Raw genomic sequence first — 17,792 nt, forward strand, 5'->3', positions numbered from 1 at the left:
AATAGATAAATAAATAGATAAATAAATAAATAAATAAATAAATTAATTAAAATCAGTATTGACTCCTATCCAAGAGGTGGGACTTCTAGGGATGCCTCACAACTCTGTGAAAATGTCTGCAACACTGCCAACACGTCGTAAAGAGAGCATCAAAGAACAAGGCTTGAGACTACTTAAGAAAGACCCAACTTTGCATAACTTGCCTGTTTTTATTGGTCTTCCCGTGGCCTCAGATACAAATACCTCGAGACTGATAGAAACATGGAACTTGCTCAGAATAGAGGCAACCACAATGCTGCAATTACCCTAGATAACCATGCTAAAGACATGATAAGGTGGTGGATCCATAATAATGATTTTCAAACTAAATCGTTGGCCTCCTATTCCTCAGAATTAGAAATTCACACTGGTGCGAGCTTTACAGGCTGGGGCTTAAAAGCTGGTGACACTGTGACAAGAGGCCATTGTGGTCATGATGAGTTAGATCATACCAGTTGTCTGCAACTAAAGACCTATTGGGCGCATTCTATTGGGCCTAAATATCTCTGTAAGGATTGCAGACAAATTCACACCTGCCAAATCTATTGGGCCTATTCTATTGGGTCTAAAATCACTCTGTCTCACCTTCTCACATTCTCACCCATCTCCCGGTAGGCCGTTATGTCTGTCGGCGACCAGATTCTTCCAGTACTCTCGGTCTAAAATCATTCTGTAAGAATTGCAGACAAATTCACACCTGCCTTCAGTCTGATAACACCACTGCTATTCTTGTATAGGCCAATGTGGCAGCGCAAAATTTAAGCTCAATGTAATAACGTAACAAATTTTTGAGAGTGCTCGGTTGAAAGGAATCACCTTATCAGCAGAATATATCAAAAGAGTTGACACTGTCGAGGCAGGTGTTGAATCCAGGGTCAGTAACATAGATCCTGAATGGGTGATTAAAAATGTTACCTTCAAAAGATTATATAAAATGGTCTATACTCCAGATATTGACCCATTTGTATGACGAATTAATGACCTGTTGCCTACATATGTATCCTGGAAACCAGATCCCTATGCATCATATACTAACACCTTCGCAATTGACTGGTCTAATATGAATTCTTATGCCTTTCCACCATTCAGCGTCATTGGCAGTACGCCGAAAAAGGCTTCGAAAAGAAAGAGCTTCGTCGTTAACAATTGTGCCACATTGGCCAACCCAGGTTTGGTTTCCGTTTGCCCTTCAGTCACCAGCTGCAACCCCACTCCCCCTTCCACACGCCTCCCTAGTCCTTCCCCAAGACCCGTCTCACAAACGTCCACGGGCCCCGAAGTTAATAACATCTTTGATGCTCTCGGGCGGTCCTTTGAAAACAGAGGCCTTTCGCCAGGGGTTGACGAGTTTCTGCTTCACTCGTGGAGGGAAGGCATGAAATTACACATATCAAAAGATGGATGTCAGTTTGTGTCTGCAGGAAAGCTGATCCATAAGCTTTGTTGTTAGACTTCTTGTAGCACGAGGTTAAGAAGGAGAAGAGGCAGGGTTACAACAACATTAACGCCATTGGACCAGCTATCTCAGCCATTGCTAATATTGATAAAAAACCCGTCGGTGGTGGTGGAGGGTTCGTTGTCCTGGTAGGGGTCGAAGGAGTTGCACGAGCTCAGGGAGAGGGGGGAAGAGAAGGAGGACGGGGTTGTTGTGTCGGAGAGCCTGTGGGGCATGTGGAGGGGGCCCTCCAGAGGAACGGCGGCGATGCGGCAGCGGCCTGCCCCCAGTCGAACGTTGAGGCTTCTGCAGTCCGAGCCTGGCAAACGGAGTCTCTCTTCTTCTTGCGGGGCTTGGCGACCTTGGTCTGACTCCTGGGAAGGACGAGTGAAGAGGAGCAGGATCCTTTGACAGGACAATACGGCTCCTGCGGAACAGAAAAAAGAAAAGACATCATGCGACTGCTTGAGAGATGGGCAGGCACCCTTGTTCACCACACTCTGGGCAATACAACAGTGTCACTCTTGCCAAAACGAGGGGCTAGCATCGGTGAGTGCCCATGAGACCCGGACTTCCCTCAGGAGTGAAAGGAGAGGAGGACCCTTACCTGCATGGGAGATAGACTGGAGTCTGCCTGACCTCTCGGGGACAAGCACAATGTGGACCCGACCAGTTGCTCCAGTTTCTCAATTTCTTGGTCAGTGAAGGACTGGCTGGGGACGTCATCGTCGACGTCATCGTCGGCCTGGCCTGCGAACAACCTCGGTGTCGTGCATCTTCCCTCGGGGACCTCCCCATCGTCGGGGTAGCCCTGCGAAGGGCTGCAGTAATATGGGTAATCCATGGCGAGAGCGACCAAAGCGAAGAGGGAGGAACAGCAGGAGCTAGGGGGTGCAAAGAATGGCCGAAGAACGAGGCTGACTGAGAGACGAGAGTAGGGGCCGAGTGAGTGGTGCTAAGCGCTTCGTACGTCACATTGAATGAGAATCAGACAAGAAACAATGGTCTCAAATTGTCCGGAAATAGATTCAATTTGGAAGTAGGTAGAAACAACTTTGCCAACCGTGTAGTTAATGAATGGAATAAACTTCCTGCACATGTAGTGCAATGTAGTTCAGTTCGAAGCTTTAAGAATCATTTAGATAGACACCTAAATAAGATGCTGTAATTATTATAATTTATCTTATATTACTTGTTTTTGTTTTATAATTTGTCTGTCTGATTTTCATTTATTATTAGTTATATGTCAATTTATTATTATTTACTATTTACCTGTTTGTTTATTATTTAACTATACCTATGCATTTATTTATGTATTTTATTTGTTATTTACATTATTATAGTTTTTATTTATCATTTTATTATTAATATGATTTTTTTTTTTTTTGCATCCGACCTAGATATGGATCAAAAGGTCTCCTGTCGGCATGCTCCGCCTTTGTAATCCTTTAATGTATATATGCACATATAAATGCGTATACATATATATATACATATATATATGTATATATATATATATATATATACATTATTTCAGGAAGAAGAAGAAGATGAAGAAGATGATGAAAGAAGAAGAAGAAAAAGAAGAGGAAGAAGAAGAAGCAGAAGAAGAAGAAGAAGAAGAAGAAGAAGAAGAAGAAGAAGAAGAAGAAGAAGAAGAAGAAGAAGAAGACGAAGAAGAAGAAGAAGACGAAGAAGAAGAAGAAGGAGAGGGAGAAATAGGAGAAGAAGAAGAACCACGATCAGAACAGGCGATGAGCTTACGCCAGGAGGCGCCTAGCTGCGGGTGAATTCACCCTCTCCCTTGCCCTATTATGCGCTTGTACTGTTTGGGGAGGTAACAGTCACTGCTGGGTATCGGAGAGAAATGCGGTGATTCAAACCCAGACACGAATGCGATACCAACTTGCCTCTGATTACGCCACCAGTGTACGTTACACGGCGAACATGTGATGTTGTTTGAAGTTGATAATATTTATTACAATGATACTGCTGATTTATCTTATGGTATTACAGTCATCTGAGAGACGAAGAAAATCATTATCAAGCTCCTATGCCACCAGTAACTTCCACTCCACACGTTTCTCTAGCCTCTAGAAGTTCTTTCAACATGTTCAAGCTTATGAAACGTTGTCAAACATTGAAGAAGAGTACAAGATATTGCGTCAGCCATTATATGAATTTTGTAATGCATTTGACCGTCGTAAAGATGATACAATACACTTAACAGTACACTGACGCAAAGGTCATCTCGACACAGGAGTACAGGAATATTTTGTCTCACCAAAACCTTGTTTTTTATGTAATAATTAAAGGCGCTTCGTACGTCTGACAACGCCGATGCGGGAAGTGGGCGGGGCTTAGTGTACGTTTCAATACGCATCAAAACAAACGCTCAACGTGGTGTAACCTGTCCAAGTAGAGATGGGTATAAATACGACGGGGAAACGATTTTCAACAACAGATTCTCCCAGACGTTGGTCGGCAGAACGCCGAAATATAGTAGTGAGCAAAATCATACGGGTGCATTGTGTTAACTGTGAACTGAAATGGATTTTTATAGCCTGCCTTACCAGAGTGACCTGCTCGCAGAGAGCGAATTCTCCAAGAACGACCTACCCGCTGACCTGCTTGATATGCCAGGCCTGTTTGGCAAGGAAGAGAGCTACGACCTGCAGAATACAATGAACAGCATCACGCCTATGACTCAAAGCAGCTCATCAATGTACAAAATGGACCCTTTCCTACCCCCTGTAGACTTTTTCGGCGTCTCTGACAACACTCCACTGCCAGTCTCGGTTTGCCCGGGCGACTCTCATGTGACCAGTCATGACGTCAGCACCCCCAGCTACGTCACTGCATGTGACACGTCATATTACCAAGAAGCATGGACCCCGGAACTGGGCGAGGAACTCCTGGACTCTGGGCTTCCATTTGAAAACATTCCAGTTGAGTCTGGGGCATCGTTGACGATTCTTGAGCCTTCGCCTTCTACAGACGTCTCTCTCCCCATGAGGGTGTGGGACGACGACTCTAACCATTCGTACGAAGAGGCAGTCCCTAGTGCCTCGAGCAGCATCTCCCAATCTCAACCTGTAGGAGCCCAAGGATCTTCCAGGACCTCACAAGTGATGACTGACGAGGAGAAATACCAGCGGATCCGTAAGCTCAACAGGAAGACTTCCTCACAGTACCGGACCAGATGTAAGGAAAAGATGGCCAACCTGGAGGAAGAGATGAACCGTTTGGTGATCGACAACCAGAGACTCGAGAAGAAGGCTGAGAAGCTGGAGGCACTGCGAGACGAGATGAAGGACTTGATTGGCAACGTCTTCAGGATGAACATGGGCAGACCGAAGTGAAATAAAAGTGTGTGCATGGCGACATAATGAACACATGGGTTGAACCTTGGGATTTTACTCCGCGGATTTTGTTGTTCCCCGCGGGGTTCTTCTATCCCTGTGGCCATTATTCTAGAATCTAGATAAATATGGCCACTTACCAAGTAGAGGTGTTCCGAAAAAGACCCAACCAAAGAGGAATGAAAGTGACCGAAGGAACTCGAATCTTTTCCTTTCCATGCAGCGATCATGTAAACGAGTTTATCAAACTAGCCAGAACGGTGAGGTGCTTGATACTTTGTGAAGCGCAGGAGGAAATTAGAAAGGGCATTCTGGAAGTGTAATAAGGTGCTGCTTTTGCCTAGTATGTATTCTCTGAAGGCGAAACGTTAGGGCATTGAAAACTCCAACTGTCTTCCAATATATATATATATATATACCGTATATATATGAATTATTATATGCTACAATATATAAGCATAATTGTGATCTTATCATATAGCCTTGTTGATATTTTTATTGTAACACGTACCTGAACGGAGTTGCTGTTGGACACAGCTTCTCAAACCATTTTTCCTACCAAGGTGGGGGGTTGCCTCACCCATTCCCTGTTGACCTTATTGGTCGAATGTATGTTAAGCTTCCTATTAAACAAGGAATTATTTAAACTTACACATTTTGTATGTTTGTATATATTTTTTAATGAATAAATTAATTTATATGAAAATGTAAAGTTTTATTGTCATATTGTGCCTTTCATGTTGCTATCATGATGTTTCTTCAACTGAATAGAAAATTTGGAGAAAGACCTATGTGTTCATGATGAGGGTTTTGAGGAGTGTATAAGAACTTAAGAACAGAAAAGACTATAAGGCCTACACTAAGCAGTTCTATGTCCCTTACCACCTACCATCTCTATCTAAAAAGCTTTTTTTTTTTTCTTAAAACAAACCATTCTCTCAGCGTTCACTATACTGGTAAATTGGTTAAGTAGAAGATTTCCAACATCTTCTATGTTTCCCCTAAACAAGTCATTTTCCTTCAGTATTTATGCAGTTCCTCTCATGCTGTAAGAACGAAAGGGCCTACAATTCCTCAGTGATCGCTTAGATCTAAGTATTACACCACAAAGACCAAAAAATTCATGAAGAAGTGGAGGGACTTGGTGAGAGAGTACACTCAATTGGAGGATTCATATGATTGAGTCATCATTCTGCGCTGGCATGTAATAACAAGTATATAAATGCAGATGACTTGGAGGAGAGCTCAAAAGAATTCAAGCATGTTAAGGTCTTTGAGGCTTGGCAGAATGTAGTGGCATTACAAGAATAGAGGAGACTGCAAGAGACCATATGGACTACAAAAGGTAGTTCCATGTCTGATATCACCTATCATCCTCATCCATGAAGTTATCTAATCTTCTCTTAATAATAAAAAAAATAATAATCTGAGGGCTCACTACATGGTTACTAAATCTATCTTGTTCGTTAACCATGTCCCTATTGGTAGACTAGTTAGTGTCTGCCTATTTCCTTCTTAAACCTAAATTTGTGATCTAACCCGTCTCTACAGAACTAAAATTATGTTCCTCTTGGTTTCTCTTCTGTGAGGGGTGGAAGGGAAAATTGCAGTTTTCAAATGGGCAAGAACAATGAGACCAAGAAAATAAGGAAAGATAACAATAAGACACCGGCAATGACCACAGACATGTACAACACTTATTCTCTGTCATTGTAATAAGAAATGTGAATTATGATACAACTACAGTAACGGGATAGTAACAGAAGACACATCTGCTGGTTTGCAAGTCTGGAAATATCGCTATCTAAAAGGACAAAATAAAAACATAATGATAACATTGATAATAATGATTCCACGGGAAACAGAAATCCCTTCTATATTGAAAAGATATTGAATTGCATTTGGATTCATTTTTTCTACCATATTCTCAATCCTACGTACATGCACTCTTTGACAGTGTATGAATTATACTCACTTGTCCTCTGACAGTGCGCGCGCGCGTGCACACACATACACACACGCGCGCGCGCGCGCGCACGAGAGAAAGCGATTGATGTACTGGGTGGACTATGCACCTCGATCTAGATAAGGCTTTTGATAGACTTACATCACAGTGTGGAAGCTGAAGGACATTGAATGACTAAGAGGCAAATCACCGGAATGGATTTTTTATGTATTAATATATATGTATATATATATATATATATATATATATATATATATATATATATATATATATTTATATATATATATATATATATATATATTTGTGTGTGTGTGTGTGTTTGTGTGTGTGTGTGTGTGTGTGTGTGTGTGTGTGTGTGTGTGTGTGTGTGTGTGTGTGTGTGTGTGTGTGTGTGTGTGTGTGTGTATGCACACATTTAACAAGGCTCGTACGTGAATCACAAATATGCAGAATCCACTAGGAAGAGGAAAAACATTCGGAGTAACCTCTCCCAGTGTGATGTAGGCCGTTTCTCCCAGTGTTCTCATTCTCTTCTCTAAGCCTGTTCGGAGAGGACGTGTCTCTTCCCATTTTGGCAAATGTCCGTGTGTTTCTGTGTGTATGACTAGAGTAGTGGTTCTCAACCTTTTCACTTGCTCGTACCCCTTGATATTTCAGAAAATTTCCTCGTACCCCCATCCAATACAAATACAATGCAAACATATGAAAAGGATTAGTGATACAAACCTTATTTGCTTTCTCATTGTAAATATACAGTACCATTGCACTGGTTATGATGTCTCGTACCCCAGGCTTAAGGTTTCGTACCCCTTGGGGGTACAGGTACAAACCCAGGTTAAGAAACACTGGACTGGAGAGTTTGATGTTCTTTGATGCCGCAAGTCGTTCTTGTGTTCAGCTAATCTCTTTTCCATTCCCCGTGACGTCTCTGGACTTCCGGTACATGGTATACTATATATTACACTATTCACGTTAATATCTTGTCTTTCTTTATCCCTTACGATGTCCTTTATCTTTCTTCCGGAGGAATATGCTATTTCTTGCAACAGATCTGGGAGTGCTGATAAAAGACGACCTGTCACTTGACAGTCATATCAAAACTAGAATATGCATCAATGGTATGGTCCCCACACAGAATGAAGGATATAAGCGAAAGGCAGAAGAAATATCTTGAGAAAAAATTAAGGAAGAGATAGATAGTAGATAGATAGATAGACTTTATTTGGCAATGAATCAATGTACATGAAGTGCAAATAATGACAAGAACACATAGTTCGGAATAATAAATGCAAATTGCCGAGGATAACACAAAAAGCATGTACGCTTATTTCCATTGTGGTCCTCATCAGATTGTTATTCTACACTAAGTCATACTGACAACATACGTAGCGGGTAAGGGGACCAGAGACAATCATGAGTAATACCAGTCAGAACACATATGACACATAAACATTGTTATAGTTTAGCTAATATTACTAAAATGTTTGTACACATAGGAATATTGAGACCAAAAATTTGAGCACCATCACAAAAAGGAACATTGCAATAAGCAAAGGAACAACAAAATAATATTAAACTGTAACAAAACAGTATGAGTGAGTACTATAACAGTCACAGAAGGATGTGAAAAAAAAAACATAAAGATGTATGAATAGTTGGAATAGCCTATAAGGCGATATAACCTAATCTGGAACAACACATAAATTCAAATCTAAATCCGATGATTGGAAAATGAGGATATAGACCAATTTGGAACCGTACATGATTTTGAAGCTAAACACGATAAAATGGAGAGTAGAAGACGGGACCCCACGAATGTTGCTCCTTTCCTGTGTGCCTATATCAAGTCAGTACACGTATCAAGTTCAGTAGGAGACGCCGGCCTTGATCTACTCAGAGTTCAAGGCGAAGGACATGGTCGGTTAAGAAAGTCTACGGAATGTGATTTGCCCAAATAATGTTCCTTTTCTGAGACAGTGCCAGTTACTCATTTTTCTAGATGACAAAGTACATAAATAAACAAATATATAAGTAAATGAATATACGAATAAGTGAACAAAAAGTAGATGTAAAAGTAATTAGATAAATAAATGAAGAAACAAGCGAATAAAATAACTAAACATTGAACTAAACAAATGAATGACAATGATAAACATTCAAATGAAGGTTTGAGTATTCCTTGATATCATAATAGATAGCCAAACGAATAAAAAATAAACAGATGAAGTAAATAAACAAACAAATAAACAAGTAAATAATGACGATAATAAACATTTAACACCAATGAAATTGAGGTTTGAAGAGTTCTATGTGAGCACAATTGATAAATAAATAATAAGTAAATAAAAAATAAGTACAATGAATTCGAATAAACAAACAAGTGATAATGATAATATCTAACATTTATGAAATGCAGATTTAACGACTATCATATGATAGCGTAATATTATATATTCACATAAATAAGGAAATACAACAGGTAAATCAAACAAATGATAATGATAATAATAAACATCAAACACCTATGAAAAACAGATTAACAGACTCTCCTGTGAAAGCATAGTATTTACATAAAAGCATTGTCATATATGATTTAGTTTATTAGTAATAAATGTAAAAAACTGTCTTTCGGGGTAATAACTTCAACAAAATTCACATAGTATGTCAGCGTTTTTTTCTTATACCCCTGAGCATTCACTTGGATTGTAATATTTTTCATTGTCTTTTTTTATGTTCATATATCAAGTGTTTTCATTATTGTCTCCCCAAAATTTAATTCATCCTAATCATGTTAATATATATATATATGTACATATGTATGTATGTATGTATGTATGTATGCAAAGAAATCACAAGAACACGTGATAAAATATCTTTGCAGAAACCACTGGGAAATGAAAAATACGATCACAGAACGTTTTCGTATATTTAAGATCTTATATTATAGTCATCCCTCTCACATTACGTATTCTTTGAGACACACTACATATAAACAAGAACATGAGCAGACTTGTACAATCCTTCCCAAACACTCCAAGGAGAAGGTACCCTGGGACCTTGCATCTTGAACTCTACTCTGGAACTTTACGGACGTTCAAGCGAAGGTTTGTTTTGTTTCACTGAGCAATTGTTTTCCTCGGCAATTGTAATTATTTCGAACTATGTGTTCTTTTCATTATCTCTACTTCATGTATATATATTGATTCAACGCCAAATGAAATTATTATTATTATTATTATCATTATCATTATCATTATTATTATTATTATTATTATTATTATTATTATTATTATTATTATTATTATCATTATTATTCTTATTATTATTATTATTATTATCATTATTATTATTATTATTATTATTATTATTATTATTATTATTATTATTATTAGTATTATTATTAGTATTATTATTATTACAGACATTTCAAGTGGCTTGTGAAGTTAGCTGTCATGTCTTTCATCTACGAGGAAGAGATTCCATTTGGGATGCGCACGCCGCCAGAGTACGAATTTGTTGACATCCAGGGGACCATCGAAGGGGATGAAGAGTTCATTCCCACAGAGACTCTGTCTTTCGATTTTAATAACATCGATCACAACGAGATAATCTACGGTGCTCCAGCTCCTACGTACATCCCCACCCATCCTTCCTCCCAGCCCTGGAACTCCCTGTATCCTTCAGAAGGTCTTATCGTTGTAGATGCTGAGCCAATGACTTCAGAAGACTCTGGTTTCAGGGAAACCCAGCCGAGCAACAGTTTCTTTGACCAGCCACTTGCTTGGGTCACCACAAGGACCAGCGACAACGCTCACGTAGTCCCGAACTTGCCCCAGGGTTCTCGTCGTTCGAACCGCCAGCACTACGACGACCGAAAATCTCTGACCTCTCGAGGCGTCTACGCTCCGACCTCTCCCATCATGCTAAGAAACGACAGTGCCAGAAGGTTAGCCGGACTTGAGAGAGACGAGGAGGAGGAGGGGGAGGAGGAGGAGTTTTATGAATACGCAACGAAGTGAAAAAACAAAACAGCAACGTCATACGGTGCTAGTTCGAATGTGATACTCCCCAGACAGTGCCAAAGCTGGGGTGGGGTTGGGAGGATGTGGTTTCCTCCGAAGAAATGTAATGCCCCTTCCCCAGACAGTGCCAAAACCTCTAGCCGAAGCGAAGCACCCTCGGCTCCATCTGTGATAATTCCTTGTTAACTTTGACATTGAAATAGCCCCACACACGTCACATAGAAGTCCAGTGTTTCTTCCCAGAGATCTATGGGGAAACCTGGAGACCGTTGCCAGCCGCTTTGGGTCTCTGGGTTTCCAGTAAGGGAAACTCACTGCAATGATTATCATTATTATCATCTTCATTACCATTAACCTGTAAGATGTTCTTTATGTTCGAGTTAACGATAGGATTTTTCTTTTTAATGTTATTTTGGTCAGTCCTTTTAGATGTCCCTTCACAGTTGATCAGAATTGGATGGTGTCACCAGCGCCTCTATCCGGTGGAGTCGTTGAGCTGGTCAAGGAGGGAAACAGAAGTTCGAAGTGATCAGATATTTTTTTAAGTGGCCATAAATCTCCCACCATAGGAGAATACTTTGTGAATCTGATCCGTCACTAAAGTTCAAAATATGACATGGAACATCCCTTTACCTTTTCTATTTTATATTATTTTAATTCCTCATATGTTCCTAGACATTAGATGTAAGCTTGTATCAAGTTCAATGTAAATAAAATTTTTACACAAGAATGCAGTTGTTTTAAGGCCCTTTTATTCCGACAATAAACAGTGCTTCTAACTTTTGGGGATAACCCTACTGAAGAGGTGGGAAAGAGAAAGGATACATAACGGAATGGCATAAAGTTATGAATACAAAATCCCATATAGATCCTTGACTTTAATAGTTCTTGAAACAGGATTTCAGATGAAACCAACAGGCTCCAACCACTTAAAAATAGATAAATAAATGGATAGTTTGAGAGCAGATCTTTCCCCAACTGGTTTAAATCTTAACCATTCTCCTTCTACTCAAGCCTCCTTCACTCCATTCATTTTTTCTAGTCTTTCTTTCCATGTGCCCAAGCCATCCTAGTATTCTTTCATCAGCCTATCTCTCAGCTCCGTCCATCCCTGCTCTCCTTACTTTGTCATTTCTCTATCCATCTTTGTAATACCAGCCATACCTCTCAAACGCATCTAAATTTCTCCTATCTCTCTGTCTACATCCCATAGACACAATCACCCTTTTAGTGTTTTCATGCATCCTGATACCTATTTTTCATGACACTTTTCAAATCCCACCCCAAGATTTTATTTTTCCCTTTTATTTTCCATATTACCTCCATTCCCTGCTAAATGTGACCATAGATACTTAAAACTATTCACTTTCTCTAACCTCTCCTTAGACTTTCTGCCCCATTCACCTCATATCTATACCCAAATTTATTTTTAATTTCCTATCATATACCTTCCCAAACTCCATTTAACCCTCTGACCATGCTACAAGTGCAGTGTCATCTGCAAACAACAATTCTCTGAACATATCCAAACCTCTGCTCAGTTATAGTGCACTCAAAACTTTCACTTACAAAATCAGTCAAAGAAGTCTGCTAATTTTCAATCCCTAGACTACAATGAGCTATTTTCATTTTCTACCACTTCACTCTAGGTTCCAGTCTCCAAGAAAAAGGGAAAGAAAAGGCAAACACCTCATAATATAATGCCCACAATTTTTTTTACATCTCTGTGATTTAGACTCCTCTAGAGACAATTGTTGGTTATCTGATAGTTGCAGGACCTCAGTAAAAGACCAGGAGCATGAATAGTGATATATAGGATACCTCTTAAAGCCTATTATTCAGGATAGGTTTTCTCAGTTTCATTTCATGCCACACTTTTGAATAACCTATTGCTGGATTTGGCAAGGTAATTTGTATTGCACATGTATTTTGGGCAATCATAAATTCTTAATTTACATTTTTATTGACAGGGCAATCATAAATCTTTAGTTTTACATTTTTATTGACAGGTCAACTAATTACTTGTGATAAAATAATAAACATAAAATATTCACTAGTCATTAAGAGACCAGGAGCAAGAATAATGATATATAGGATACCTCTTAAAGCCTATTATTCAAGATAGGTTTTCTCAGTTTCATTTCATGCCACACCTTTGGTCATTTACATGAATGTATAATTCTCTTGCATATCCTATTGTTGGATTTGACAAGGTATTGTATTGCACATGTATTTTGGGCAATCATAAATTCTTAGATTTACATTTCTATTGACAGGGCAATCATAACTCCTTAGTTTTACATTTTTATTAACAGGTCAACTAATTACATAAGTGATAAAATAATAAACATAAAATATTCACTAGTCATTACTGACCCATATATAAATATATCTTCACCACTTAAATCAATGGTCATCCTCCCTCCTCTTGCAAAAATAGAAATAATATTGTCATCCTTCTAAGATACTCATATCTTCCCATTACAGCCTTTTCTGCCATAAAAATCTGTCTAACTGCTCCCTCTACCTGAAACAGTTCTTATCACCTCTTTCTAAAACATCTTTTAATTCCTTTCAAAATTCTGTCAAACTCCTACTCCATTTGACATATGCTCTCCTTTTTTGTTTCCCTCACCATTTTGGTTTTCATCTTCCTGTACTTCATTCAGTAAATTCCCTAATTCTACTTTGTAATCAATCCACGTCATCTCTTCCACTGCCTTCGCCTCTTCATCCTACATACTATCTTTGCCCACCTAGGATATTACTATTACATTTCATATTTCTCATGACCAAGTCTTTTATCTGATCTCTTAAACTCTCTAAATGCTGAACTTTCTTCTTTAACTTCTCATTATCTTTGACAAGAATGTCAATCTCACTTTCCATACCCTTCATCTGTTTCTTCTTATTGACCCTACATCTCTTCGAAGCTTCGTTGTTCAGTCTCCGTATTCTTGCATACTTTTCCTGCTCTGACAAGTGTGTTAGTGACTCTCTTGGCCTCTTTGTTTGCTCTGATGGAGGTGGCGCATCTGAATCGTCGAGTTCTGAATCTACATCCTCATCAAGTGGGGTCCCTCGATACCTGTTGGGTTTCTTAACTCTTCGTTTTGGCCTCTTCTTTTCAGCCACAGGGACTGGATCGTCTACCGCTACGGAAAGTTCAACATGCTCAGGGATCTCAGCAGGCTCAATGTGGTTTGAAGTTGAGGCAGGTGACAAGGTAACAAAAGAGATATCCATATCTTCCACGCTGACACGATTTTCTTGCTTGACTGAAACCTCAATATCGTCCATGTTGATGGTCGTTACTTCTTTATCCAAGTTACTCCAAATAGGATCCTGAAAAGAAGTTAAAGGAAAATCATATCTCATGTTATTTCATTGAGACTCAGTTACCTGAAGGTCACAGTCTTCGGCAAGAGTAATCAAACTCTGGGTTCTCTATTATGGAAGGAACTGAAAACATCCTCAAATTGGTCAAAACTCAAGAGTTGTCTATACTTCCTCCCTCTGCAATACTAATTAATCAATCTCTTGCAGGAGACTCATGGTTCCCTGGTAACCAGCAACAAACACCAGGAAGCCTATAATGCACTTGGGAAAGAAATGCTGTGTTGTTGTCTAGAGATTGTTAGCATGTAGTATTGTAAAAATGAGTTGCTCTGTCTTCTGTGGCCAGGCCTTTACTGTGTTGATACTGCAATCTTAACAGCCTTCATTAAAATTCAACACATACTTTCTCACCAAAACCCAGGGCTCCTTCCTTCTCTAATTCCTGATCCAAAGCACATGGACATCATGATCTGTCTTGTGTTCCTTAGCGTGAATCCTTCAAATATTCTCTTAGCATTTGGTTACTGTATATAACTCGTGTAACTACAGAATATCCAGAATTCTTCTGGAGTTTTTTTTTTTATTTGTTTATTTTTTATTTTTTAAGGTTTCAATATTTGGCAGCTTTGGTTTATCCTCCTTATTTACTGACCCCAGTTGATGAACAAGCATTCAACATTTCCATCCTGTTTGCTATCTATGTACCAAGAGGATTCTTCCCCCTTATGAGGGAAGTAGCCAGTCAAGGCATGCTACACCCCCCCCCACCCATCCATCAATTTCCCTTTTATCTTAGCTCCTTGTAGATAAAGGACATTCCTGTCCCCTGTCCTGGTCAGAAGCAATGCAGCAAGACAACACATCCACAGCAGGGACAGCTACTTCATTTAAACTGTGACCCTCCCCCCTAATCCCAATGCTTTGCAAAATCCCTATACATTTGCTGCAATTGTCCCTAAATTACTACCATTTGTATGATACAAATTTATGCTATAATCAATGCTTACTCTTAAAACAAGAATCGTGTGACAAACCTCACCTCTTCTAAGATTCCTGTGAATTTGATAGCTTCGGCCAAAGGATCCTGGTACCCACTAAACATATCAAACTCTGTTGAGTTGGTAGCAACATTTTCACTTCCTGATGGCAGAATTTCGTCCATCAGTTGCATAAAATCAGGTGGAAGCTTGTCATCCTCGTCCCCCAAATACGAAACCAAGTTATACCCTGAAGGTTCTTCCTCAAGGCACCCTAATGGTTCGGCCAATGTGGCCTCCAAACCAGATGAAGGCTGCACCATGTTGCACATTTCCTTATTTCCAGTAAAGGAACCCTTAGAGAGACTGCCATGGGAGGTGAAATAGGACTCCAAATTCATCCTTTGTTCTAATGGGTCTGAAGAACTAAAGGAGGAATATGGAACCAGGTCCGCCTGCGATGGCTCTCTGTCGGGATGGAAGGCATCATGCTCCAGGGTGGCATAATGGTCCTTCCCATGGCTTGTCTGCCTTTTGAATTTCCAGTCAGTACATACTGAAAAATAAATGTAACGACCTCCTTAAATAACTATCAAGTTGTAAATACTGTAGTAAATGTAGGTATATGAAATATTGACAATAACTGCTACTCTTGGCTTCTTTTATCTTGAGAAACAATCAAATTTTGATATTTTTTATGGAAAATTTCACTTCAACCTTAATAAAATAGCTTTACCTATATATAAATATTGTACAAGACTCAAAACCTCAAAAATTTAATTAATGCTCACACTTGCACATCAACAGACAAAAGGTCCTTTTCACCCTCACATGTTGGTTACAAAAATCAAAGCCCTAACACAACATGTACTTCTACATTTTCCTACATGAAGGGGGCTGCCAAAAGCACGTACATGCAATACATGTAATCACTGCCAGTACTTCCTGGTATCTTGACCCATACACACAAGCCAGCTTAAATCCTACCCTAATCATTTACACTACAATTACAATACAGCTATGTGTATCCACCTGGACATGTCACAGGTGTGGCAGAAGACACACCATTGGTCTTAGTGTTTCCTCCAAAGCTCCCTACAGTATTGTGACAAGCCGAAACTCTTATCTAAATTCAGCAGTACATCATCTTCCCCTTTATAAATGAGGTATCCATCCAAGGCACCCACCCACCCCTGCCTATTGCACTCCCAATTGCTTCCCCTTTTATCTTGGCTCCTCATGGATGAAGCAACCCTTTCCAGTGATGGTGGTGGGGAAAAATTCTGCCAGTGTTTCCCCCAAGTTTTGTAAAAGGCAATCGAGACAGTGATGAGGCCAGGGGCACTGCTTTCTCTTATGTTCATCCATTCACACAGTATACTCTATACATGTCCACTTACCAACTTCTGGAGTGTTGAGTTCAGACGAGGTACCTTTGCCCAATTCCTCGCCGATGAACAGAGGTTCGGTGGAGGCAAGTCCCAAGGTTCTCATTGAATCCATCTGAAAAATATATCAGTTACCTGGTTACAAATTAGTTCAATTATACAGGCTTGCATTCTATCATCTAGTCCACATGAAACCATCATCCTCATGGTAGTTTCCATGCTCATGAGACCCGAGAGATGAATGTCTGTTACAATAAATTCCCCACTGTCAATTCTTTTATTAATCAACACTCACTCCTGCAGCTGGAAGTTCAAGTTTTCAAAACCAACATTCACCCAACTGACAACTAATCTTTGCAAAAAAGGAAGCCCCTTATTCTTTTCACACAAAAAAGCAATGGTTCCTTCTTGAAAAAATTCAACACCTAAATTATTAAGAGAATTTTAATTCTGCTCTAAATCAGACTTCCACCAGGGTTTCTATTCTTTGATTTGAGTAACATGAAATAGAAGGAAGAGTATAGGAACCCTTTGTAATTTAGCCCTTCAGAGATCCTTTTAGAAGTTCTACTTGAGAGGATGAGTGACTGTGCTTTCAATTACACTACAAACATGCACTCAGTTAACTACAATTTAAGTTATACCACACAATGTAAAGTCCCATTCATTATCTACTCACTTCGGATGCTGCAGTCATCGAGTTTGGAGTCTGGGTCCCACTTCCGAATGGGACCCAGTTTGGTTGTTGGGTGTTCATTTCCCTGCTTGGGGCAAAGGCTGGTAGTTTCAATCGGCTGCATGATAACCTCTGTAAAACCATTTTTTATGGAAAATTCTGATTTAACCTTACTAAAAAAAAAAAAACTTTACCCAAATATATACACTGTACAAGATTCAGGATTTATAAAACTTCATTAATTTAATGGCATTTGATCAACATCTAAACCTTTACCATACATGTAAGACTGCCTTGCATCATCAATTATTGTGCTATTCTGAGCTAAATGACATTCTCCATTATTCAAGGTTCTGGGATCTGTAATTTCACTTCTTGTTAATTCTCATCACTTCTCTGCACAAGCTATGTAGTGCACAAACTTCTATGCCATGTGCAACTTTGCTGTGGTCAATCAAGAGCAAAAAAATGGAGGTTGGGTCACACACCATATCAGAAGAGACCTGGTCAGCTCTGGGTTCTGACTCCTTAGGTTTTCTGATGCCGATCATGAGGTTGTGACCTACTTGATCCTCTGTGCCTGGGCCA

The 17,792-nt window shown here is 39.5% G+C and overlaps 3 protein-coding genes across 6 annotated transcripts in view; 2 read left to right on the forward strand and 1 right to left on the reverse strand.

Annotated features, from left to right (window-relative positions):
- The first annotated feature begins 3,911 nt into the window (after positions 1-3,911).
- Positions 3,912-5,523, forward strand: LOC143036541 (uncharacterized). Its single transcript, XM_076204019.1, has one exon. It carries the CDS (start codon positions 4,024-4,026, stop codon positions 4,834-4,836), a length of 813 nt encoding a protein of 270 aa, XP_076060134.1. The 5' UTR covers positions 3,912-4,023; the 3' UTR covers positions 4,837-5,523.
- Positions 5,524-9,752: 4,229 nt separating this feature from the next.
- LOC143036543 (uncharacterized) lies at positions 9,753-11,554 on the forward strand. The gene is made up of 2 exons (XM_076204024.1): positions 9,753-9,906; positions 10,224-11,554. Exons 1-2 carry the CDS (start codon positions 9,803-9,805, stop codon positions 10,819-10,821), a joined length of 702 nt encoding a protein of 233 aa, XP_076060139.1. The 5' UTR covers positions 9,753-9,802; the 3' UTR covers positions 10,822-11,554.
- A 1,561-nt stretch (positions 11,555-13,115) lies between these two features.
- The window catches only part of LOC143036542 (uncharacterized), a 6,794-nt gene continuing 2,117 nt past the window's right edge, over positions 13,116-17,792 (reverse strand). For 2 of the 4 annotated variants that reach the window (XM_076204021.1, XM_076204020.1), the window contains exons 3-7: positions 17,693-17,792; positions 17,208-17,336; positions 16,541-16,643; positions 15,203-15,696; positions 13,116-14,169 (exon numbers count right to left, since the gene is read on the reverse strand). The exon at positions 17,693-17,792 is cut by the window's right edge and continues 15 nt beyond it. In XM_076204021.1, the coding sequence (XP_076060136.1) occupies positions 13,567-14,169; positions 15,203-15,696; positions 16,541-16,643; positions 17,208-17,336; positions 17,693-17,755 (1,392 nt within the window). In that variant the 5' untranslated portion in view covers positions 17,756-17,792 and the 3' untranslated portion in view covers positions 13,116-13,566. The remainder of the gene's footprint in view (positions 14,170-15,202; positions 15,697-16,540; positions 16,644-17,207; positions 17,337-17,692) is intronic. The other 2 variants (XM_076204023.1, XM_076204022.1) reach the window with 1 other exon arrangement.

The sequence above is a fragment of the Oratosquilla oratoria genome, chromosome 20 (assembly GCF_046742065.1).
Source record: "Oratosquilla oratoria isolate Oo_2021 chromosome 20, ASM4674206v1, whole genome shotgun sequence".
Taxonomy (NCBI): Eukaryota; Metazoa; Arthropoda; class Malacostraca; order Stomatopoda; family Squillidae; genus Oratosquilla; species Oratosquilla oratoria.